General features: G+C 32.9%; 1 protein-coding gene across 1 annotated transcript in view; it reads left to right on the plus strand.

Annotated features, from left to right (window-relative positions):
• Window positions 1–8,763: 8,763 nt before the first annotated feature.
• LOC111054523 (F-BAR domain only protein 2) overlaps window positions 8,764–25,223 on the plus strand; it is a 148,638-nt gene continuing 132,178 nt past the window's right edge. The window contains exons 1-7 of the mRNA XM_039442023.1: window positions 8,764–9,158; window positions 12,851–12,942; window positions 13,415–13,631; window positions 14,508–14,765; window positions 20,164–20,262; window positions 21,655–21,751; window positions 24,031–24,189. Coding sequence (XP_039297957.1) covers window positions 9,129–9,158; window positions 12,851–12,942; window positions 13,415–13,631; window positions 14,508–14,765; window positions 20,164–20,262; window positions 21,655–21,751; window positions 24,031–24,189 — 952 coding nt within the window. The 5' untranslated portion in view covers window positions 8,764–9,128. The remainder of the gene's footprint in view (window positions 9,159–12,850; window positions 12,943–13,414; window positions 13,632–14,507; window positions 14,766–20,163; window positions 20,263–21,654; window positions 21,752–24,030; window positions 24,190–25,223) is intronic.

Raw genomic sequence — 25,223 nt, forward strand, 5'->3', positions numbered from 1 at the left:
TATTCTCACTTTAAAATCCATGGTTATTTGCGCGCCTTTTTTGAAGAACGAAGCTTCGAACAAGGGATTCATAGAGCTACTTATTTTGAAAGCAAATTATTCCACCTGGAGCGCTGAGAGCTGCCTACGTCATGGATTAGCTATATTTGGTTTGTTTACAACGTCGACAGAGTGGAAAATGGTTTGTTTACAACGTCGACCGAGCGCTCCGTCGTCCGAGTGGCTGTCTCCCCCCTTAAAGTACCTATTTACAATGGAGATTCGAACCCAGGACTCTAGAATGGAAAGCAAAATGCGCTAATCACTACACCAAGATGGATATCTATTTACTTGTTTATTATTTCTACTTTATTATGTAATCTCTGTTTGTAATTTTGATGAGTGTGCCTCGCATCTATGAGGGAAGTGAAATGAAAAAATGATCAATGCAGGTGTTACTGTTGGGACGTGTAATCTTATCTATATACAAGCTACTAGCCCAAATTCATATAGAATGTCAAGGTATCGCACTTCTTGAGTATTGGGATTGAGCATGTCACAGTTTATATCTCCTACAAAAATTCTTAGGCTAGATTGATTAGACGGCATGGACCTCAGTAGATCTGAAGGCCGTTTTTGAACGATAACAAAGAAGAATATGGGCTATGATAGATACAGAATAATTTGCATGGAATGCCGGTCCAATCGTAAGATAGAGAGAGACATGTTGCGACTTCGCCAATTGAGATTTGACAGCTTGTAGCTGATAAGGTCTCGTCTAAATACACAACTATTCCGTCACACTGATTGATACTATTATAGCTGCGTATTATCTTGAAACCCTCTAGACTCACAAGATCACTACAATCTCTGAAATATGCCTCGAGGCAGATTTACAGATCTGTAAAAATAATGCAATAATACTTTATTTTTATTCCTTGTAGTAATATTAGTAACTCGTCAAAATTTTTGTTGTAGCTACGAATATTCAGATGCAGCACTCAGAAACTATTCGACCCATGCAGCAACCACAACAATCACTACCAACACCATCAAAACTGTTATTGTAATCAACAAGATTAGCGAACTCTTTACAATCGATTACTCTAGATAATTATCATCATCCATGATACTAATTTTATTTTTTCCAATCTCATCAGCGCATCAGCCAGCTAGCAACTGATAAATTTAGGAATATGAAAATCCTATTAAAAATTATTGCATTTACATGTTACAATCAAGTGAAAAATTATAAGATAAAGTAAACGATGAGAGTAATAAGCCTTAATAATGATTTACTAGCACCCAATTAGATAAGGATTAATTCGAGTTGGCTATAAAGTATGTAGGTTTGATCATAAATGAAAGATATTTATATTATATAAATAATATATACATATGATGTTGAAATAATAATTGAGAAACAAGAATCCATAGAGAAAAAAGGACAATTAATGGGCATCAAGGAGAATAATAAAATTCCACCGAATATAAAGATATTCATAATTATAGTACATATGATGCTAAATAATAATTGAAAAACAAGAATCCATAGGGAGAGAGAGAAAAAACCAATCAAAAAGCCTCAAAGAAAGTAATAAAACTTCACCCTAATATTATGTGATTTCACCATACAGAGTGTTTCAGAAGTAGTGTCGAACATTCTAGGGTATTGTTCGTGGATGATAGAAGACTACAAATGTTGTATTTGAAGTGTCCAAAACTCAGTGGTTATCCTTATAGCTGCCATTTTGTTTTTTTCACTTAGGAATTTTTATCTCAAGAACGAATTGTTGTATTATTGATCTGAAATTTGGCATACATATTTATGCTATAAAGACTAAACTTTAAAAAATAAAACAAAAAATTTCCATGTGAATTTTCAAAATGGTGGCCATTTTAGATTTTCTATTGCAAATTTCATGAAAACCGTTCACTTTACAAAAAATTTACAAGAGACAAAAAGTTAGCAAATTTTACTAAGATTCCAAGGATACCTTATTTATTAATATTGGTCAAAGAATAACAGGGAAATTAATTATTTTCGTACTGCATTCATGACCACTTTTCACCATTTAAACATCAATGTAATATTTTTTCAATACCAATCATTGTATTTAAGATGAAGCTTTTACACTCGGTATGGCTCCATATGGCCATCTAGCTGATTTTACAATGTTTTTCAGATTATCTTGTTTGTTCATGGTCATGCATGCAGTACGATATTCCTAGTATACAATACCCTAGAATGTTCGACACTACTTCTGAAACACTCTGTATATTCTCCCCCCATGAATTACTGTGATCGGTATCACTTCAGCGATCAGTATGAAATAATTATTATTTGAAAAAAATATATTGTTAGTTAATAGCTTGTTTTTCGATCTATTGAGTAGAACACTAGTGATAGTTTATTCAGTTTATTTCACATCTATAAATCACTCTCATCACTCATTCTAAGGCTTGATGCACATTTGCGACGCTGGCCAGTTGAGTTTTTATGAGTGGAGCGACTCTCTGCCGCCAGCCAATTTCAGTTCAGTGCACACTTGTGCGTATCGACAGCGTCTCACTGTCGAGCGACGTCAATTTGTACTCAGCAATTTTCGCGGCTTGGTCAACTTAGCCATTAATCGTGATAGGAAAATTCTGATTTCGAATTTTCAAAGTTTTTTGTAATACCGGATGTCAGCAATTGTTATAAAAATCTCAGTTATTGAATTAATAAATAAATTAATCAGTTAATAACTAATATAGATATAATACAAGTGAAGAGGAAATAGTAGGCCATCAGCTTTTCAGAAAGACCTTTTACTTCTTTTTAAAATACAATAATCTTCTAAATTATAAAATCAATAGGAAGCACTATAAATTTCAGGACTTACTCCCATGTCCAGGTGGAAATTCAAAATAGATAAATATTTATTTTGAATTTCCACCTGGACATAGGAGTAAGTCCTGAAAAAATATAATAATAAAAAATTCCTGTACGCAAAATAAAGGTTTATTTATTTTGAATTTCAACCTGGGCATGGGAGTAAGTCCTGAAATTTATAGTGCTTTCTATTGATTTTATAATTTAGAAGATTATTGTATTTTTAAAAGAAGTAAAAGGTCTTTTTGAAAAAGCTGAAGGCCTATTATTTCCTCTTCACTTGCATTATTAACATCAGTGTTGACTTATTATTCAAATATTATAATAGACATTATAACATTAAAAACCTTATATTATTTTTTCATTATAATTTTATGTTGTAAATAAAGAAGATCGCATTGTTGAAGTGTGTTTATTAATTCCAACTTATTCCACATAACAAAGTAAAGAAGAATATTGAAAAGAAAGAATGAACAGTAGTTGCATCTGGCTTCATAACTTGGAATGCAAGAATCTTGTTGATTATTATTAACAATTGTTTATTGTTGATTATTACTAAAGTTCAACAAATTGATGAACATTGTATTAATATTCTTGAATTTGTCAATGCTGATGTTTATTTATTTTGATTTTGTTCCTGAAGATGAGATAGAATAAAATCCCGAAACTTATAGTTCTTAAAATCAATTGCTAATTGCTCTATAATCATTCAAAGGACTATTATTGTTTGTTTGAAAAATGGTACCATTTCAATTCAATATTTATTGATTTACAGTATATATACAGAACATTAAAATTATATACACAAAACATTCATACAATGTATAGAATAAGTATTGGATTTGCCTCCATAATATAACATGAGATGAAGCACATTTTGGGTGAAACTTTGGAATTCTTTTCAAATCCATTCTTTTAGTGCACCTCTAGATGGCCAACTGAAGAAACCTGCCAAATTTGAACGTATTTGGTCCAGTACATTTTCAGTTCTGTTGACTATGAATGAATGAGTGAGTGATTGAATCAGTGCCATTTAACTTTTATTCCCATATAGATTTAGGCAGCTTGGAGAAATTCTCAATTCTAATTAACTTAAAATAGTGTTATGGATGAGGCCTTTAGAGGGATGGAAGAGGCGAGGGGGTTTCTGGAATCTCCTGGGAATCATCATGAAGGAGGCAAGGGGGGGGGGCTTCTGGATCATTCTAGTGTGTTCCAGTTTTTGTGAGGGAACTGCGTTTTCGAACCTTCTGGTGGTTTCCATGCACTGCAATTGGTCAGACATGGTCAGATGTTTCGCCAGATAGTTCTGCTTGCCTTATATTAATGGCACATCTCAGTCAGCAGTACCAGTTGAAAGACCATAGTCGCATTATTTGCTTTTTCCTGACAGACTAGTGATAAAGTGATAATAGATTTTTGTAGCTGTTTATACAGTTATTATTCTTGGTGACAGTTATTCTTATACAGTTATGGGAGACAATTTTTGACCCCACAGTTCTATGATAAGGGGTTGGGGGTGGTTTGAAGGCACCATTTTTTGGCTTCTCACATAAAACTCAAAACTGTGTATCTTAAGGACTTGACTGTCATATAACAAATTAAATCTCACATAATTTCCCACAACATTCATCCTACAACTTTTCTTATATCTCCTCTAGTTTTCGAGATATCCGCTATTGAACGTGTGACATTTTTGAAAAAACACATTTGCCACCATTTTTTTTTCTATTTTTGCTCTTATAACTTTTTAAAAATCGACTTTCCCTACACCTTTTGCAGCAGCTTTAGTGTTGAGCGTGAAATGTCCATTTTTGCAACAATAGACCAATTGACAAAGGAATTTGGAGGGAATAAAGTTTTAAACAGAATTTTCAACTTTGTAGCTTTGTTGAGACTAGTTAGGAGAACATATCAAAAGTCCCCATTCCTAACTCATGTGCTAAGGGGATGAGGGTGGTTAAAAAGTTGAATTTTTCAGCGTTTTGCTACCACGCTCATATCTTGAGAGCAATGCGTTCACCGACATAACTAACTATTCAAAAATGAAGCTTGATAAATTCTCTACACTTTTTGTTCAGTAGAATTTTGTGATATTCCCAACAGTTCCCGAGATATTCGCTCTTGAAGGTGTGTAATTGTTGAAATAACAGGTTTTTATCCAATGTTTTGCTCATTCATGACTTATAAGTCTCCAACAATGCATAATGGAAACTGATGCTTATCGTAGGTTTGTAGAGCATTGAATTCTCTTTGAAATGATGTATTATTTCTTTATCTCAAAAGTTTTCCTTTAATTGTTATAGCAGCTTCAATGTACAGGGTAAAATTTTCTTTGCTGAAACAAATGTCTTTTCAGAGGTTCCACACGTTCATCAGAGGAGATAAAGATGCACACTTCTGCCATGTTCACCTAACTACTCCAAATTAAGCTGCAAAGTCAAAAATTGAATCACAGAAACCCCCTTTAAATGTCATTGTCCACTGATCAATTGTTGCAGAACTTGAAATAGTGAAATGATACATAATTTCAAAGAGAATTAAATGCTTTACACATACAATAAGCATCAGTTTCTATTATGCATTCTTGATGGAGAGTTATAAGCACTGAAAGAGCAAAACATTGAAACAAACGTATCTTACTTCACGATTGAATTTTTACAAAATTCATTTACTCCCCATGAAAGAGGAGATTCTGTTCTTCAAATGAAGACCAAGTATCATTTTTTATCATTTCGGGTTACCGAAATACACAGTTTTGAATATAGAAATTGGCAATTTTTCTGTGTATTCAAATATAGGCTAAAATACACTGAAAGAGGATTTTTTATTTTTTCATCAAATTTCAGTTACAATACATGATTTTCAACCGCCTTGACGAGCTGAGAAGAATGAGCTGTAGTACCAGGGGATCTGATCATTTTGTCAAAATTTATAAGTGTTTGAAGTTTTGATCCTTGATATGTCCTTATGACGTACCCCTCACTAGGAAATACTGAAATTAAATGTTTCTAAGGGGTGATTCTCATAGAAAATAACCTGCGTGAGATGATTTCAGCCGAAATTTGTATTTTTTGTTAGGAAGGCCTTGAAAAGGTATTAAGTATAATGAAAAATTTGTATTTTGGCTGTAGGACATGATTTTCTATTTTTGGGTGTATTCCCCCTCCTCCCACTGATAAATTTGAAAATTCCTAAGGAATCCTGTTCAGAATGAATTGTTCTTTCATGTGATGTGTGTTTTTTTATCTATACTAGAAAAATATCCAAGTTGTATAGGGTAGAAGTGGTAGGTTGTCATAATTTTGAAAACTCCTTAAAATATACCCCTTTTTTGAAAATTTGTAGCTCCGGAACCAAAGAAAGTAGAATCCTGCGCGACCACTCAATTAATTGGAAATTGTATTATCTTTAATTTTGTAGAGAATTATTTTTCTCCAAAAACTGGAAGTTTTCGAGATTAAATGGAAAAATTAAAAAAAAGTCCGATATTTTAGGGGTTTTTGGGGGTGAAGCCGCACTCTGGCGTGTCAGCAAATTTCAGATTAGAATTCAGCGCCCTAAAATACATATAGAACCGTCGAGAATAATTCTTTCAGAGCTTTTTCCTGAAAAACGAACATTTGACATTAGGTTGAAATGCCCTATCAGTGCTCAATTATAGCCGTCATTACAAAGAAAATTACATTCAAAGAGCTGATTGAATAGAAACGTGTGTAATGTGTAATACAGTGCTGTGTAAGGTAAAGATTAGTCTTTAGGTTGATACACTTATATGATCAGCTGATGGTATTCCAAACCAAAGACGTTAAAGAGGTATAGACCCACAATGCCTATGCCTTCCCAATGCCAGCTCTTACTTGAAATTGAAGGCTGCCATTGAGGTGTTTTAGCGCGAGAAATTCAAAATTCATAGGGGAGAGAATGCTGTTTTGGCGCTGCAATACAGTTTAATATTAGGCTGTTTAACTGAGGGAATATTATTTATATGATTTGAAGCGATTTTGAAGTTACCAATAATCGATTCTTCAAGTCCTCATACAATGATAGTCCCGTAGATATAATATAGTTTTAATAATTCACTGACATAAGTGTATGGTAAGTTAATTAACATTTTGTCTTTACTCAAATGTAAGTTAACTGCTATCTATTCAATTTTTCTGGTTTCCATGACAAACAAGCAGTGTTTTAAAACAAGGTTATTATAAATAACCCTATTCATCCAATAACATGGGCTTTAAAAGTTTTGTGCTTTGAATTTTTATAAAAATGCAATTTTTTCGATCATTGATAAATAGTGTTCTGTGCCATATTTTAGTATTGTATTTTTCATTTATACTACTTAAACTTTATGAATTTGAATAAAATTATAATTCCAATAAACAAATGAATTAATTAGTACATTATTTCTGTAATCATAAATAAATCAAACTGATATTTTTATAGTAGTAGTCTTACTTGAAATAAGTTTCTGGCAAACTTTAAACTATTATTTCATAAGCTCATGGCATTAAAGCTCTACATTTTTATACAAATACCAAATCACGAGCTGAAACGCTAGTGCTATAATTAAATTTACAGCCAAAATAAATTAATAGGTATTTTACTTTATACATTAGAGTAGTCTACAACATTCAATAAACTATGTATACCGGTATGTGGTAGAGTAATCAAAGTGATAATTTGAGCAATTTCAAAAAATATGTAATTTTAAAATTATTGCTTTATCATTATTTTAATGATACAATCCTTGTTCAACTAGATTAACTCATTGATCAATGGATAGCTTGACATTATTATACTCAATAAATATACAGGATGAGAGTATAAAGTAACAGTATTTAAGAAATACAAATGCAGTAGGCTAGCATAAATAAACCTGATATCTCATTTTTTTGAAATGAGATTACTTTTTTCGTATTCCTCATATCAAGATTTACAAAATGGCAAATTCAGATGTGTAATATGAGCTCTAGTAGTGGAGCTAAGCATGAATGATGATTAGGCAGACTTCAAATCATGTAAAAGTATTCAAGATATTTCAAGCACAAAACAGGCATCAAGGTATATTTTATTATATTCTAAGGTTTATTTATTATATTCCTAATAAATCACATTTCAGATTCCTTGAATAGTCCAAATCAGTTAGCCTAGTAGAAATATTACTTCCTCACCCAGACTTTTTTGTAAACAAAACAAGACTTGTTCACAAAACAAGTAGGCTACCAAAATATTTAGGACATTTTAGTAATTTAGCATATTCTTTTATTAACAGTACTGCTACTGGTATACAAAGGATAGAACTAGAATAAAAATCTCTAATAATCAGGCATTAAATGTATAAAAAAATTTTTTTACCAACTTGTGTTAGTAAACTTACCTAGGCTACCAGTAAGAACTAACCTGAGCCTTATTACAATCAATTTATTTAAACAAAACCTGCAAAAATTGAATATGAGTGGTTGCAAAGTTTCAAATTACCATAAATGAATAACAAGTGAGCAATTAAAATTAGTCTCAAGTATTATTAAACATATTGCTAAATGTATTTGTTTTGTAGTTACATGTGATACGAAATGTTGACACTTGACAGTTCTATTTGATCTCTACAATTTATAGCTGAACAAAACTTTGTCATTGCTGGTAATCTAACCAGCTATGTTTCCATCGTTTCTATGTAACCAGAATTTATGGAATTTTCAAATAATTCAATATTTATCATTGATTAATTCACCATCCACAAACAAATCACCACTTATGGGCTTGTAATAATCTTCCAGGTTGACCCCTCAATGGCCGATTTCCACATGTTCAATTCCAAGTAAGACACTAGCGCTGCATGTGAGTCTATGCATCTTTAAGGTCTTTGTTCCAAACAATAATAACTTTTCAGTTTTCACTATCGGCATTCGGCAATCCTGCAGATAGTTTGAATTATTCTTATTTTATGAATTGATTCCAATTAGTGATGTGATAGTTCAGTTATTCATCTGTATAGCCTGAAAATTTCAGAGTTTTCAAAAAGTTTCGTAACAGTTCAGTTGGACAGCCTGAATTTTACGAGGAAAACAAGGAGGGACCGATAAATCTTGAATCAAAATCTAATCGTACAGATCAGATAGAATGTCAGCCATGTTTCAGTTAGAATAGAAGGTAGCAAGTTACAATAATGTTGGCAATTAATATTTTGCAATTAGCTTTCTCAAATTTCAGCCAGCTCACTTAATGAACACACTACATTTTATGTGCGTGTTATGGATTGTAAACTATCAATATGACAGTCGATTTTAGTGATTACTTTTGGGTAAGTTCTTCTGAATTACAGGTTTACAACACATAAAATTGTACCTAACCTATTATGACGATTTGACAGTTCCATTATAGTTGACATATCATAATTATTTACTAGAAGGTCTTCTGTATATCGTATCTGTGTTTCCAGCTGTATTTTTTGTTCTTGAAGTTTTGTGGAATGATAAACTTCGTTGATATTTCTTATCTTATGTTAGAGTTCATTTTTCAAATTATTTCGCTTCCAATAAATCATCGTAAAACTGCTGTAATAGTCTGTTAAACATCTCTATAAGCTTTAATTTATTAAATTAATTTCCATTTAGCACTTTATTTGTCCATATTGAGTCAATACCAATTATTAAGACTCTTGCTCCCGGTACTAACGCTATACTTACAGTAGGATAGCTATCATGCCTCCTCAAGTTTTATGCAAAATTGTACGCCTCCACAAAATTGTAAATTATATCGAATTACTTTAACACATTTAAATCAAGTATACCACTTATTACAATGTCATATCAAACCACAATAATGGATTGAAATGCGTTATTTCAGAATAATTTCTGAAGTTGGAGTTTTATAGAATTTTCATGATCCTAATCTGTAAATCTGCTTGAAGAGATCTATGAAACAGAGATCTGCGAAACTATGTAACATATTTATACGAAACGATCAGAGTGGTCTAAGGGCCCAGCCACATAGAGAACAATCTGCGATCAGAATTAGGAGGATATATAGGTATTTATATCTAGGTATAGATACCTTTAGGATGGCTGATGGTAGAGATCGATGGTCTAGGCGATGGCAGATTCCTCCTAATTCTCATCGGAGATCGCTCTCTTTGTGGCCAGATTATCCACACATTAGAAATCATAAGTAGAAGATCAAGTCTGTTTAGTCACCTTGAACGTTTTAAAGCACCATCACTTTAAACCTTGAATTACTCGTGCGGGGTAAATATTACCCCAAAGAGAAACTGTTTGGTGTACTGCTTCTGCCGTTCACGCTACTGATTTGGATGTCTTCAGTAGCATCCTGTTTCAGTGCCTACTTGTCATACATGCACTTAAAACTCTACTATGATACGCTTTTTCTAATACATCCATTTTTACGTTGTAATCACATTACTGTAGTCTAATAATTTCCAATCGGTATTGGAATTGAAATAATATGAGTGTTATTTCATTTTTTTTAACCTGATCTACACGAGACCAAACATTTCTGAACAACTCGACAGTATAAAAGATCATACAATAATGTATTATTAGTTTTATTTATACAAGTTCATATTACGGTAGATATAGGCCCAATTGTGAACATTCACAATAGAATTGTGGTAAGCCTACATTATTATGGATTGGAATAGTTTTATTAAAATAATAACAGTGTAGTATCTTCTTTAAAGTCTTATAAAAAATATATAAAACTTGTAGTACCCTTTTTATTTAAAACATTCTAACGACTACTTTGGCCATTTTTAAGTTGAAATGCAAAAATAAACAAGTTGATACTAGATAATATATGTTCATATGCTTATTTTCATATGATTTATTTATTAATTTGAATAAAGTAGCCTATATAAGTGAAGTGATCTTATAAATTAATACATCCATTCTATAAACTGTATATCGAATTGACATGTTAATTAAAAATGAGGAATTTTTGAAAAAACTCAGCGGAAGACAATATAGAGTAATTTGACATTCAAAATATATATCAATATAATATCTAAACTAGATAATTGCACAGATTTGCTCAGAAAATACTGCATTAAATGGGCCTGCCCATAAATATTTCTAATTCAATTAAAAATATTATTAGATCCTACATTTAAAATTAAAACCGACATTTTTAATAGTTGAATAAATTATGAAATAGGCGTACCCTCCTCATTTTATTAGCCTATAATCTATGCAGCTGAATTTCCATTGGCTACTTTTTTCATAACCTTCCATCTGGAATAATATATTTCTTTCCGTAAGAACTAGGCTGAAACTACATAGAAAGTGGAATGCAAATGAAGAGATCATGTAATGTAGATATACTTCCCCACATAGACTCATGATTCGTGTGTGAAGAAACAATTCTTATTTTATTCAATCCTGAAAATACATATTGTTTAAAAAAGCTGAATACATTTATTAATAACTTACAACTTTAATCATATGTACGATTACTTATAAAAGAAGACAATAAATCTCACGATAGACTGGATTACTTAAGATAAAGTACAACAGATTATTGTCTTACAATTGTTTTTGTAACGCTTTATGGAAGATATTTAATTTTTGTAGAAAGCTAAATATATTATCAAAAGGACAATAACTTGATAAGTTTTCTGTCTGTTCATTTCCTGTGTTCAAGTGTAGCTTGGATAAGGAAGCCTTGAACATAACAATGATAGTAATGTGAAATGTTATAGTATCATAAATGTATTTAGTCCAATAAGCAGTATAACTAATAATCTTCTACGGCTTCCTTAAGCAATTACAACTTTTTTTCAAAAATAGCTTGCTTTCTCAGCCCTAATTATTTCAAGAATGTAGCCTACCTGATACCATGTAGAAAACAAACAGTATTTCCTTATTGCTTCAAAATACTTAATTTTTTAAATTGATTGTTTCTCATTTTGTGTTAGACTACTCCTGAAACTATTGAGGGATTGTTTACACTACTATTTATTCATACAATTAGAATAGAAGTGTGCTTTTCATTTGTGAAAATTGAGAATTTGATTCAATCTTGAAAAAATTGTCTCACTTTTTATATATTAACACAAATTTAGTGCCTACAAATTCTATTTGAATACACTGATCAGTTTATATTTCCAGTCAAATTATAAACGCGCATAGTCAAGTTATCAAATTATCACAATTAGTTTTCCTGTGAGGGATCCGCCTCATCTATAAGGAGTATTTTCAAACTTTGAGATCCAGTAACTTTTCATAATGAAACTTAGTAGTGCTTAAAATGAAGCAAAAAATACTATAATATGTATGACTATTTGTAACATCTATCCCAATTAAATTTTAAGGTAACGTAACTCTTTACATGATAAATAGACGTTTAGAATAGTCAGCTAGAAGAGATAACTGAAAAGATATGTTGTCATCTGATCAGTTTTCTAATGACATCATGTATCCCATAATATTATAAATTGATTTTCTATATTTAAAAATGATACTGATTAGGATGATATGTCTGCATTTTTTGTTACACACTGATGGTAATAATATAAAAATTGTCGTCAATTTAAGAATCTACTAACTGCAATAGATTTAATATAATAACAACAAACTCGTATTAGTTTCCAAACCAGCTTTAATTTAATCGTTGAAAATTTAGCATATGAATTGAATTCATAAAAAATTATAATTGTCTATCTATCAATGATTATTCGTGAAAATAAATCCTGGTAGCTGGTCGGGGATTATGAATTATAAATCTAGTCTAGGCTTTATTAAATTCCTGTTAAAAAAAATTCGATAAATAATTCATAGCTCGAATGATCAAGTGAATGGCTTTAAAATGTATCTTCATCATCACTTCTCAATTTGTGAACGAATTTAGAAAAAAAATGCACATAAAACATTTCAGAAAAAGAATAGTTTATGGTACTATAGTTAGGCTACCAGTGAGTAGTAGGCTCAATATGTTAGTAATCATTATAAAATAATTCGATTGATGCATTTCCTATTTCAGGGTGACAAAAATAATGGCTTTGATGTGTTGTATCATAATATGAAATATGGGCTGGTGGCCAGTAAAGAATTGACAGAGTTTCTTCGTGAAAGGTAAGTGATAATGAAGATCATACTTTATCGAAAATATTTATCATATAATTATTAAGTGAATCATAATTTTTTCAATGAACAAGTGAATTATGTTGATTGTACCGAGTACAATAAATTATATGCATATAAAGTGGCTGTATTTTTATTGTTGGTAATGTATTGGTAATTTATAAACTCAATTACCTGAAGTAATAAATGGTTTGAACAATATGAAAGTAGAATCTGTCTCAAATGATTTTGAATGCCGGCGATATGTATAGGCTGTTTGCTGTACGCTGTCTCCCTCTCAATTTAATTCAATAAATTTTGTCTTTACAAACATATTCAATTGAATTGCCAGTGGAAACATGACTCATCGTTTCAACATTTACGAATTAATTTACATGTATATTTCATACTTCTTATATTACTTTTGAAATTAATTGAACTATTGTATATAAATTGAAGCCAATTCGTTTTGTTTTGTTTTCAGGTCTAATATCGAAGAGAATAATAGCAAATTACTTGGGAAACTAGCTAAACAAGCCGGTGGAGGATGTATGCAGGGTACATTCGCGCCTTTATGGCAGGTGCTTCGTTCAACAGCTGAAAAGTTGGCTTCCATTCATCTGCAGATGGTACAGAAGGTTGCTGACTTGGTCAAAGATGTTTCAAAGTATGCTGATGAATTGCAAAAGAAACATAAGACGGTGAGTGTTAAACATTCGTATTGATCCTGCCAATCATAGCAAACACTATTAAATTGAGTCGACTCGATATATTAAGCTGATATAATATATAGGGTGTATTATTCCTATGTAATATTTATGGAATGTCTACAAATTAAAATATGATACATTTCATTAAATTGAAAAAATAAGATGAAAATCGGATTTTAGACTACAACCTAGCAAACGCTCAGAATGATGTCTGAAACTAATTAATGTCTGTTTCCATATGTTTGGTGTTTTCTGTTCCCATAGTTTCTCAGTGAAAATGAACAACCTCAAGAGCGTTGCTAGAAGGCACTAATTGATGTTCTCTTGTATAGTTTGGTAAATCACAACTGTTGAACCTTATATAATATGTATTTTTCTTCATTCTATATATTGTAAAGATAATAATTTCATATTAAAGTTTGATTTAATGTTTCAAAGAAACTGGAACTTTTGAAAAATTAAATAACTTTAAAATCTATTTTAAAAAACAAAATCTTATCCCGCCTAATTTTAGAAATTTAAAATACATAAATTTCTGCTGCTGTTTTGTAAGTTAGAAATTAGATACTATGGAATAGAATGGAAATAATGAAACAAATTTTTAATTCAAAGTAACATGATTAAATTTAAAGTAGCGTGATTCCGGTTTGTGCGCAACAAACCTCGGTCAAGCTCTCGCCGAAAACAACGGATTGTTGGGGAAAACGCTCTGCTTCTTCTCTGATCTCCGTACTTGGCGAGTCCTTGTTCGAGTAACAATCGTATGAAGCACAGCAAGTAAGTCTGTACGCAGCTTTAGGTGTTATCATTTCATGATACGACTCCTTTTATTAGCTCAAGTTAATATTTATTTTTCGAATTCGACAGGTGAAAGATGAGGAGGGTGGTACACTGGAAGTTGTTCAGGCGATTCAGTCAACATCTGCAACTCTCCAGAAAGCGAAAGATACCTACAATCAAAAAGTAATTGAATATGAAAAATTGAAAAGAGAAAATGCTTCACCTAGGGACTTGGAAAAAGCGGAAGTTAAGCTTAGGAAAGCCCAAGAAGACTATAAAGCACTTGTGGAGAAATACAGTGTGGTCAAAGAAGACTTTGAAAAGAAGATGTCTCAAGCTTGCAAGGTATTGCTATTGTTCTTCTCCTCCATCTCTTTTGCAGTCATGTCTTCCCATTTGCATTAGTCAAATTGAAATTTAATTAACAAGTCTATATATTCACTCATAAAATATAACTCTTTCTCTAAACTACCTACCCATTTTTCATCCTTTCAAGTTACTGCTCTACAAGCAGTATTTTACTGTTTGGTTCGGCATGGATTTTATTTCTACAAATAGATCCCACCGTAGAGATTGAAAGGTGGTGTGTAGACAAGCAGTATCTTGCAGCAGTAAAATCTCCCATTTTTCGAGCAGTAGGTTTTTGCCATGCTGCTTTTACAAGTGCGATGCTTGATAGCAGGTATTTTACTGCACATATTAAGCAGTGAATTAACTTCGCGTGAAGCCACAACCAAGCTGCTTATTATCGGCAGTACAATACCGCCAGAAAAGAACATGATATTACTGATTGGGGAGTTGTCCCCTCATATAATAATGGTCTTGAATCTAAATTATCCTTGAGTATAAATAAATACCTCATACCTCATATAATAATGGTCTTGAATCTAAATTATCCTCGAGTATAAATAAATAAATTCGTATGGCTTTTGTTGGTGGGGAGTCCCTTGCGGGAAGGTCCCACCGCCTGAATATATAATTTAAGCCGTCAATGGGCCTTACGACTGTCATACTTCAGCCGGGACCGACAGTTTAACGTGCCCATCCGATAAAACGGGAGTGATCTGGTTAAAAAACTTTTGGTATTGAGAGGGTTTAAACCCGGGATCTCTATGCTGCTACGCAAGCACTCTATCCACTAGACCACGGATCACTCCTATCCTTGAGTATTCAGACCTTATACTGCATTTTTAACAGAAAAGCCTGGTTTTTCATTAGTAGAGTTAGTGGTAGAGTTCCCTGGGCAAATACTAACTATCTTGTAAACTCTCCCAATGAAAACGTTCATGGTAGAGTACTAGTTTTTAGAAGAGTAGAGTGGGATAGCACCGTGGGATAGTACTCTACCACTTGCCTTCCTCCACCTCCGCTTCTCACTCTACTCTACCGCTACTATGCTTTTGAAAAAAGTTTCGAGATAGAAGAGTAGACTCGTGCCATAGGCTATCAAGTTTAAGAAGTATTTTTATTTATCAAAAAGTATTAATTTATTAAAAAAATGTTAATTTATTAAGTCTCAAAGTGTTAATTCATTAAAAAATATTGAAATTTTAAGGTTAGTTCTGTTCACTAGACAACACACTTGACCTTCTATTCTCAATTTTAGTGAAAAGTTACTCTACCAAGTAAGTAGAGTAGAGTTAGCTCGGTAGAGTTAGTATGCCAGTTACTCGACCACTAACTCTAATAGTGAAAACCAGGCTTCACTGTAACCATTTTACTGGACTGAAAAGTATTACAGTAAAGGTTATTATATTTGAAAAGTTATGTTGATTGGGTTAAAAATGAAAATTCGTTTTAAAATACTGCAGGGAGCGTCTATCGGTTTTACATAACTGCTGAAACAAGCTGCGGCAACCATGTTTGGGAGTCAGCCCTCGCGGGATCAAACAAGACAGATGAAGTTTAGAGGCGCTTTAAATTGCACGGGTACAAGCTTATCTATTTGGACTAGATGGTCTAATTTTGACAGAGAAATGATTCATAATTTATTTCATCGTATTTTTAGCACTTGTTCCATCAATCTTGATTCAGTCTCTATATTTTTTCTTGTTCAAGTCTCAGCCATGTCAACTTATTTGAACAGTGGTGCTGTGGCGTACTTTCTAGAATTATTTTAAGTATGTAGGGAGATCGGCTCATTCATCATTATCCCTTCCATCACCTACGCACAAGCTTAGTTTCCTTTGGGCGATTTATTCCCAGAAAGCATTATGCACTCTCATTTATGATTGAGCTCCCCCTGTGGCCGAGGGTCACAATTCCCTTCAGGGATACAAATACTTGAGTCCCGTGGTTCACACGTCAATTTTCCTCCTCCTCCGCTAATACTCATCTCAATAAAATATTTAGATGCTCCTTAATGATGATCATTGGCCTCATCATAAACTATTTCCATGCTATCTGATCTCCATTATTACGACCATATTAACATTATATTCCAGAGTAGAGCTCTGACTTATCACCATTCAGACTATATTCAGGTTCCTTTTTATGTACATCAAACAGGTGAATCCATACAGAGTGAGTCATATGTATGGGAACCCTTCAAAAAGTTGGAGATTGTTGTATATATAATACTGTAACTTTCAGGATAAATTATTGGTTGAATACTCTTTCTTTTGACGTACAACTTAATTTCAACCCCTCATAAGGTGACTTGGGGTTTTAACTCAAATATTTTAAATGTAAACTCATATTTCATATTGTCAACTCAAGCATATTGCAGGGGGTCTCTCCTTCAAGCTCGCCAAGGTTGTACCCATCTATAAGGGGGGTAATAAGGGTGAGTGCAGTAGTTAGAGGCCTATTTCTCTATTGAGTATTATCTCAAAGATCCTGGAGAGATGTGTGAGACTTCAAATTCGTAAATACCTTCAACAGATTGCTTATTGATAATCAGTTTGGGTTCAGAAGTGATCTCACCATGGATGATGCACTGTTTAGCCTCACCGACTACGTTCACCAGTTAACTGATAGTAATAAAAGGGCTCTATTAGTTTTTATTAATCTTGCCAAAGCATTTGATTCTTTGGATAAGAACATCCTTCTGAACAAGCTTTAGTGTATTGGGGTGAATGGAAATGCCTTGAGTTGGTTCAGGAGTTACCTCTCTGATAGATTTCAAACGGTGTCAATGAATTGAGTTGAGAGCGATGTCAGACGCATAGATTATGGAGTAATTCAAGGCAGTACACTAGGACCTCTCCTCTTCCTGATCTATCAGAATAATTTTGGCAGAGTAAACCTCCAGAATGTACAGATGTTCTTGTATGCGGATGACACTGCCCTGCTGTTTGAGGGACCTACATGGGTAGATGTCTACAGTGTGGCTGCCCTGGGGCTTAAGAAAGTCAAGCAATGGTTTGACCACAATAAGTTGTCTGTAAATGTTGGCGAAACTAAATACATGGAGCTGGCCTTGCGCACTCATGGTGATGTTCATGGCAGGGTGCTGCACTTGCATTCTAATAAATGTGTTGTTGCAGAGGGCTGTCAGTGTCCGGTTATTGAGCTGGTCGACAAATACAAGTATTTGGGTGTTGTTTTTGATAGCCGGCTCTCCTGGTCGGCTCACACTGCATACATCAATGGTAGGCTGAAAAGTTTATGTGTTATCTGTGTTGTCCAAAATCCTCAACCATGGACAGTTAAAAATAGCGTATTATGCATTTCTACAATGCATTCTTCAATTTGGCATTATAGTCTGGGGGGGGGGGTTCCACAAATGCTTCAGTAAAGAGTTTGGAAATAACCCAAAAGGCCATTATCAAGGCAGCTCTTTGTGTTCCGATCCGTTTCAATGATTTATTTCATCCAAAAAAATACATTAAGTACAGTAGGCTATGCTATATTACAGATAAGTCATATTATTACAATAACATTTATATATTATCAACTTGAATTATTATCACAGATGCACTAAACTTAGTCTTTGGAAATATAAACGTCATATTTCATGCAAAATATACATAATTTTTTTAATCCTTAGAGATGAGATTAGTATAATGAACGTTAATTAGTATAAGAATTGAAGAAACGTTCAAATCCCTCCTGAAACTTCTAAAAGAAATAATTGTAGCCCATGCTTGCCTGCATAGTGGAGACAAAATCATGCCAGAAACCACCACATACCACCAAATATTTACAAAATAGCCTGACTGCACCATCACTGAACATTCTGTGAGGGATCCTCTTATCAAAATTACTTATAATTTCCTCAATACTGGACCCAAACTAAAATGTGTTTAAACTAATTTTCCATAAAAATGTGTTTATGGTCGGCAATCTGTTCAATGCTCACCTCTGCAACATAGCGCCAATGATCCAAGTTTGTAAGAAAATTGTCAAGGTATTACCCCACAGAAGCGTTGTTCAATTCATTTGAAGTGCTGGACCTGAGACGTTAAAAGTTAACTTTTATTAGAAGACAATTGATTTACACAAGCAGCAAATTAGTAAATGCAATACATTTTGATTTAAATGATAAAATATCAAAGAAGAGCATAACAGAGTGGATTAAAGGTGAATATTTCTTCACTTTGAACCTAGCACTGTGATTTGTTTTTTTTTCTGTTTCAGTTTTCAGTTGGTATTTCTCTGATTTCTGACCTTTTATAAATTATCAATATAGGTGTGAATTATTCTACTTTGTCCACATTTTCAAAGAATATTGATTTAAAGTATATTTTGTGTCTTTACTTTTGTTATAAAGCTTTTCGTTTCAATTTTTGTTATTTTAAGGATTTCTTTTAAGCAACTCTCACCAGCGGGCAAAGATTTTTCTTTTTGCTGGTGATGCCTAGAAATTTTATAATTGTTTTTTTCTGCTCTCATTTATATGCATGTATGTGTAATATTGTATTATGAACAATCTATTTTAATTTTTTCTCGTGTATGTATGTGTATGAGTAAATTATTGTTTGTTTTCTTTTTGGCAATAAATGAATTTGATTTGATTTGAGACAACTTTTTATCAAGAACCTGCTTTTGTTTGGTTTTAAAAGAAATTTCAATATGTTGTAGCCTGTATACCATGTCTCTCAAACTCGATATAGAATCAATGTTCGTATAACTGTCCCCCCTATCTCTAGGTCTGCATCAAATAATTAATATGGGAGATTCTACTACTTGAAAAAAATCTATCATGTGCTCGTTTATGTTCACGCTACTCCACTTCAACTCCTGGCCACACAAAATTGAAAATACTTTATATGCTTGGCGACGGGCATGTCGAGTCCCCGAGCAACGTTGTCCTGCAGTCGAGGGGTATTGAATTCTAGTTACTGGAATCGCCTAGTCTGAGCGTCACCATTTGAAAACTCATGCTACGACGCCGTGTGATCGATTCGCTTCGCGATTTGAGTCTGGCCACTGTGTGTAGAGACTGAGAGTAGAATTTCATTTAATTTCATTTATTCATAGACAATAGATACAATGCAGGTACAAACAACAGGCATTCTCCCAAAACTGCTTAAAACCTTAATTTGGAATGCACAGTCTAGAGGTTTTAGAGGTTATGTAAGTGATAACTTAATTCACACACTATTTTGAGTCCAAAAAATGATTGAATATGATTTGAAGGAATGGTAAAGTAAAATTTATTTTTTATTACAATTTCAAAAAACATTCTTCATAATATCCGCTTTTATCTCTTCATTTAGATCAAAGTTTATTCTCTATTAACAGTATAATTTTCTCAATAGTGAGTTTTTTATGAATGATATTTATCGAATCATTTCAGCATTTCCAAGAAGTGGAAGAGGACCATCTGAAGCACATGAAAGAGTTCCTGAACACCTATGCTGATTTAGTTGAAGCCAATCATGATCTAATTGGACAAGTAAGTATATGGCGCTTTATGAATCCATCAATATTACTGTTAGGTTTGAGTTCCAACAACTAACTGCAAGGTTAATGAATAAACACAAAGAAATGTTATCTACCACTATTTATCTACAGCTGAAGATGTCTGGTTCGGTCATGAAACTTGGTTCTGTCATATAATAAAAGTTGAAAATTAAATAGTGGTTGACCTTCCTTTCTGTTTACTCATGGAGAAATACCATAATATCATTCACAATGCATCTATAACTGCATGGTTGCTTAGTCATTTCATTACACAGGCAAAAGTTTCAATGGGCATGAGAATAACAGGAATTTCTTAAGGTGCGTACACATATACGCGCCTCGAACACGCTCCGCACACGCTCCGATCATGAACTTAACGCGAGATGTTACGCGTAGAGGTTCGAAATATGTTCGAAGGATGATCGCGCGCTTGTCGTATTGTTGACTTCGCTGCAAACTAACCTCACAAATTTGAAACGTTCAATCCAGCTGATCGGGTGACAAAACTAAATAAAATATTCTGATCAGTGGATTGTTGGGTAGCCCAATAATAAGTTATATTTATATAATAAATATTATGATTATTGCATTTATTTTAATGTTTTATTATGAAAGGTAATGTCTGTCAATGTTTCAAAAGGTGAAAGGCTTGGTTGGGAGTTCGGCTTCTTCATTCTAAATTCTAATATGCTGGTACCTATTATTATAAATTCTTTTAAAACTTTATATTATTTAATTTTGATAATTTATTAATTATCAATTTCGATAGTTTTATTTGCTAACACAGAGATCGTAACTATAAACAAACGTTACAAACAAAAACGTTATCCGCGCATGCGGTTAGTTCGCCCTACGAACTTGTCAAGCTCGAGCTCTGTTACACGCTCTGTTCGCGTTCCGCTCTTGCTCGAACTGTGATCATCTAGCGATCTGCTCGAGTAACCTTCGTTTGCGGAGCAGAGCGTAAGTCTGTACGCACCTTAATATGTTCTGCAAATCTTACAAATCTAGCGCAGAAATAATTGATAAATTTGCTTCATTGCAAATTGAATCACTTCCAATCAGGAACTTTGTATTTTGTATGAAAATCTCATATTGCTCTTTTCTAAAAGTTCGTATTGTTCTTTCATGAAAAGTAATATATAATGAAGGAAATAATTGGCGTATACTGGATAGGAAATCCCGTAACTACTCAACTGATTAACTTGAAATTTTGCATATATATTCTTAATTTACCGAGGATGGTTATATGTCTAGTTTAAATTCTTCAAGATTTCAGTAGGTCAGGTTTTTAATTAGACCCTTGTGGAGCACGAGTTACCTGCTAGTCGTTTAATGAAACAATGTTAAAAATAAATGTCAAAATAATAATGTGAAATTTCAGGTTCATGTAGATTTTAAACGACAATGCTTGGAAATGACAGTAGAAAACCTACTTGAGCAATTTGTTCGAAACAAGTATACTGGAGTTGACAAACCAGGTGAGATTCTAAGTTCTCAATATGTTTATGTTCATAATATGTTTTTAGTTTTGATCAATATATTCTAGTATGCTTTATAACTTTAGTGAAGGAAATATCTCATATATCTCATTCATAAGATAAGCTCTATGGGCATTGATAAGCTCTATGGATAGCCACAAATCACATGTATCTCAAACTAGCAGAAATTCTGCCCCAACTATTGAAAAATTTTATATAATTTCGAATTTTCGGACTTATACAAATCAAATCAAATCAATTTTATTCTCTTCAACACTTTACAAAATTGATGTATATTGCACAGCACAACAGTAAAATACAGTACTACTACAATATAACATAGAATTCATAAGCATAGCATAATAAAGTCTATAGTAACAATAGTAACAATTTGTTGTTTTGTACAATATACAGAATATGACAGTAATGATACATTTCAATTCAGCTGTTGATCTATGCTGCTTTGCTTTTTAGAACTTTAATAATGTGTTTTAAACACTTGAAATAATATTTGTAAATTGTGAAATTTGCCATTCCAGTGTTTAAGAACTGGATTGCAGTAATTTCATTTTCAATATAAATTATATGCTTTCTTTCTTTAGCTAACGATCCATTTATCTATTAATCAAGAAAATACAAAAACCAAAATGTGCTATCGATATTTTTCATCTGTTTCCTTTCTAAATATGAATATGTGTTTTAATTCCATGACTTTCAATAGCTCTGGGTATCAAATAATTGTATGTGGGCCCTCTTATCATTTTTCTTGCATTTTTCTCCATTCTCTATCCTGTTTCAAACCCTTTACCCTTGCCCACTGTACCCATACTGTACCGGCGTATCACATGCTTAACCAAAGATGGAAAGCCTTTCACAGGGTTAACCAAGGATGGAAAGGTATTTTTCCTCTTTTCTTCTCCCCAGAACATAGCCAATTTTTTTGTTTGTTTGCTTGTAACAACACAACAGAATAACCTTTTCATTATTGCTAACTTCAGAAAGGGAACACATTCACTTGAAAATTTTCCACTGTATAGGGCCAAGCCACAAGAGCCGTTTTTTCAGACGAGTCGGCAGGGCAGGAAGCTCTCCGATTGGCTGATTTTCATCCGATTCCCGATTGCCAACCTGATCAGTCAATTGGAGAGCTTGGCTCTTACAGTAGAAGGAAATATCTGCTCTTCCCTTTCTACAGCCAACTTACAAAAGCAAACAATTCATTAGATTTTTATCTTTCTTTAGCTAACGACCCATTTATCTATTAATTAAGAAAATACAAAAACCAAAATGTGTTATCGATATTTTTCATCTGTTTCCTTTCTGCAGTTAGAATTTCTTCGCACTTTTGTAACTGAGTTGTTCAATGTTTTCTACGTTTGAGTAAATTCAATTGAACTGCTTGATTTCAAATATTTTAAACCTAACACTCAAAGTTTTTGAGAGTTCCTTTTATAGCAAAGTTTTTCTAATTTTAATCAGTTATAATAATTATAAGTTTTGGAGCTTTGCTATTTTTGATTAACTAATTCACTGACGTTTTCCTCAAACCTAATAATTAGAAATAATTCATTTTTTGATGGTATAATACCTAATGGGTATGATAAAAATTTTCATTCGCCTCATTGCTTTCACGATAATTATGTAACTCTTCCCTTTCTTCTCAACTATCATAGTGTCATTTTTACTTTTATCGTATAAGTAATTATCTTGGTAATTTTTATCTTGTAAGATCTTAGTAATTTAGTTTATGAATATTGTCATAACCTGTTTGTCATTGTTACGTATTGTAACTTTTGATTGATTATTTTTCTCTTTGACCCTGGATGTTCTATTGAGATTTTTCATCTTAATATGTAGCGACTTATTTTATTACGCTTAGTAATGCAGTTTAGTTTATTCTGTTTTTGGATATTTCAAATCAAAATCAATCAAATCAGTTTTATTATTTTGCCAAAACAATAATAAATCAAATTACCTACAATAAATCCAGAACAAAAAAAAAACAACAACAAAACAATTCCACTTATTAAAAAGAATACTGGATTAAATAAAATCTTCACTTTACTCTGACAAAACAAAAGTGCCGCTTGCTGAATTAAAACTAATTCGAAAATTAATTCGTAAGCAAGTGAGGAAAAATATAAAAAGTATTTCTATATTCTAGTTTCTCATAAAAGTATTTTCTGTAATATTTTATTGTTTCATGAGTGCATTTGGATGTCAGCCTGTAGTGCTCTGATATTATGGTATGTAATACATGAATAATTTATATAATGCAGGTGCAAAGGAGTTAGAGGAGGTGAACATTGGGTTGATTGGTGATGGCAGCCTGATAGCTGCAAGCCGCGAACCCGGCGACAGGCTCCCCAGCAGCAGCAGTCTAGGCAACACGGCAAGCGGCAACTCGGAAACCATCATCAACAGAATGAAACGCGAAGGTAATGGCAGTGTATGGGCTGCCACCACCACCAAACAGTCCCGTCGGACCACTTCCCTCTTGAACCTCTTCATATCTAACTCCCAGGGTATGTCTGTGTCTTTGTCACCCTCAACCTCTTGCCGCATAACCACCAAAACCAAATGCTCAAACTCACTTTATAAATGTTATTCACATTTTTGTGTTATCATATTGATGCCAAAGCAGCAAAACCAATTACTCAAACTCAATTTATTAATTCTATCTACAGCTCTGTTATAAGACATGAATATAAACTTATATGACACGGATTCTTGGACCAGACTATGCTATAGCATAATATATGTATATCAGTTGCACAATTGAAGCCAAAAAAGCTTATGTTCTAGAACGCTTCTTCAAATCCGTTGAATGATGAGGCTATCATAACTGGATTCGTAGACCAATCAGAATCATGAATTGTATGGCATCAGCTTTAATTTATAATATTCGAATTATAAGGTATTTTATTTATGCCTTTGTACATGTATGAATACATTGCTTTTACACATTTTATGCATAAACTTGTTTTATAGTCTAATGTAACCATGGAATGCTACTCCTCACTCCCTACTTCAGTCAAATTAAAATTCTGTATCAATTAGCAAATAGTGGTGATACTGGCATAATGTATGTGTGGTACCATCGAACCATAACCATCGATGCATAAACTTGTTTTATAGTCTAATGTAACCATGGAATGCTACTCCTCACTCCCTACTTCAGTCAAATTAAAATTCTGTATCAATTAGCAAATAGTGGTGATACTGGCATAATGTATGTGTGGTACCATCGAACCGAGCTTTTGTTTGTCCAATTTCACCTTCAGTATTTTTGCAGCTAATTAATATCAGTCAATTTACGAGGGTGTGATTCGAATCACACGTAATTTATCCAATATTTTCGCACTGTTGTTGAACATTTTTACATGTTCAAAACTTCATTAAATAGCATATTGATAACGAAGAAGTTTATTGATAGCATATTTTATTACTTGAATAATATGTTGGGAACTAA

The sequence above is a fragment of the Nilaparvata lugens genome, chromosome X (genome assembly GCF_014356525.2).
Source record: "Nilaparvata lugens isolate BPH chromosome X, ASM1435652v1, whole genome shotgun sequence".
NCBI lineage: Eukaryota > Metazoa > Arthropoda > Insecta > Hemiptera > Delphacidae > Nilaparvata > Nilaparvata lugens.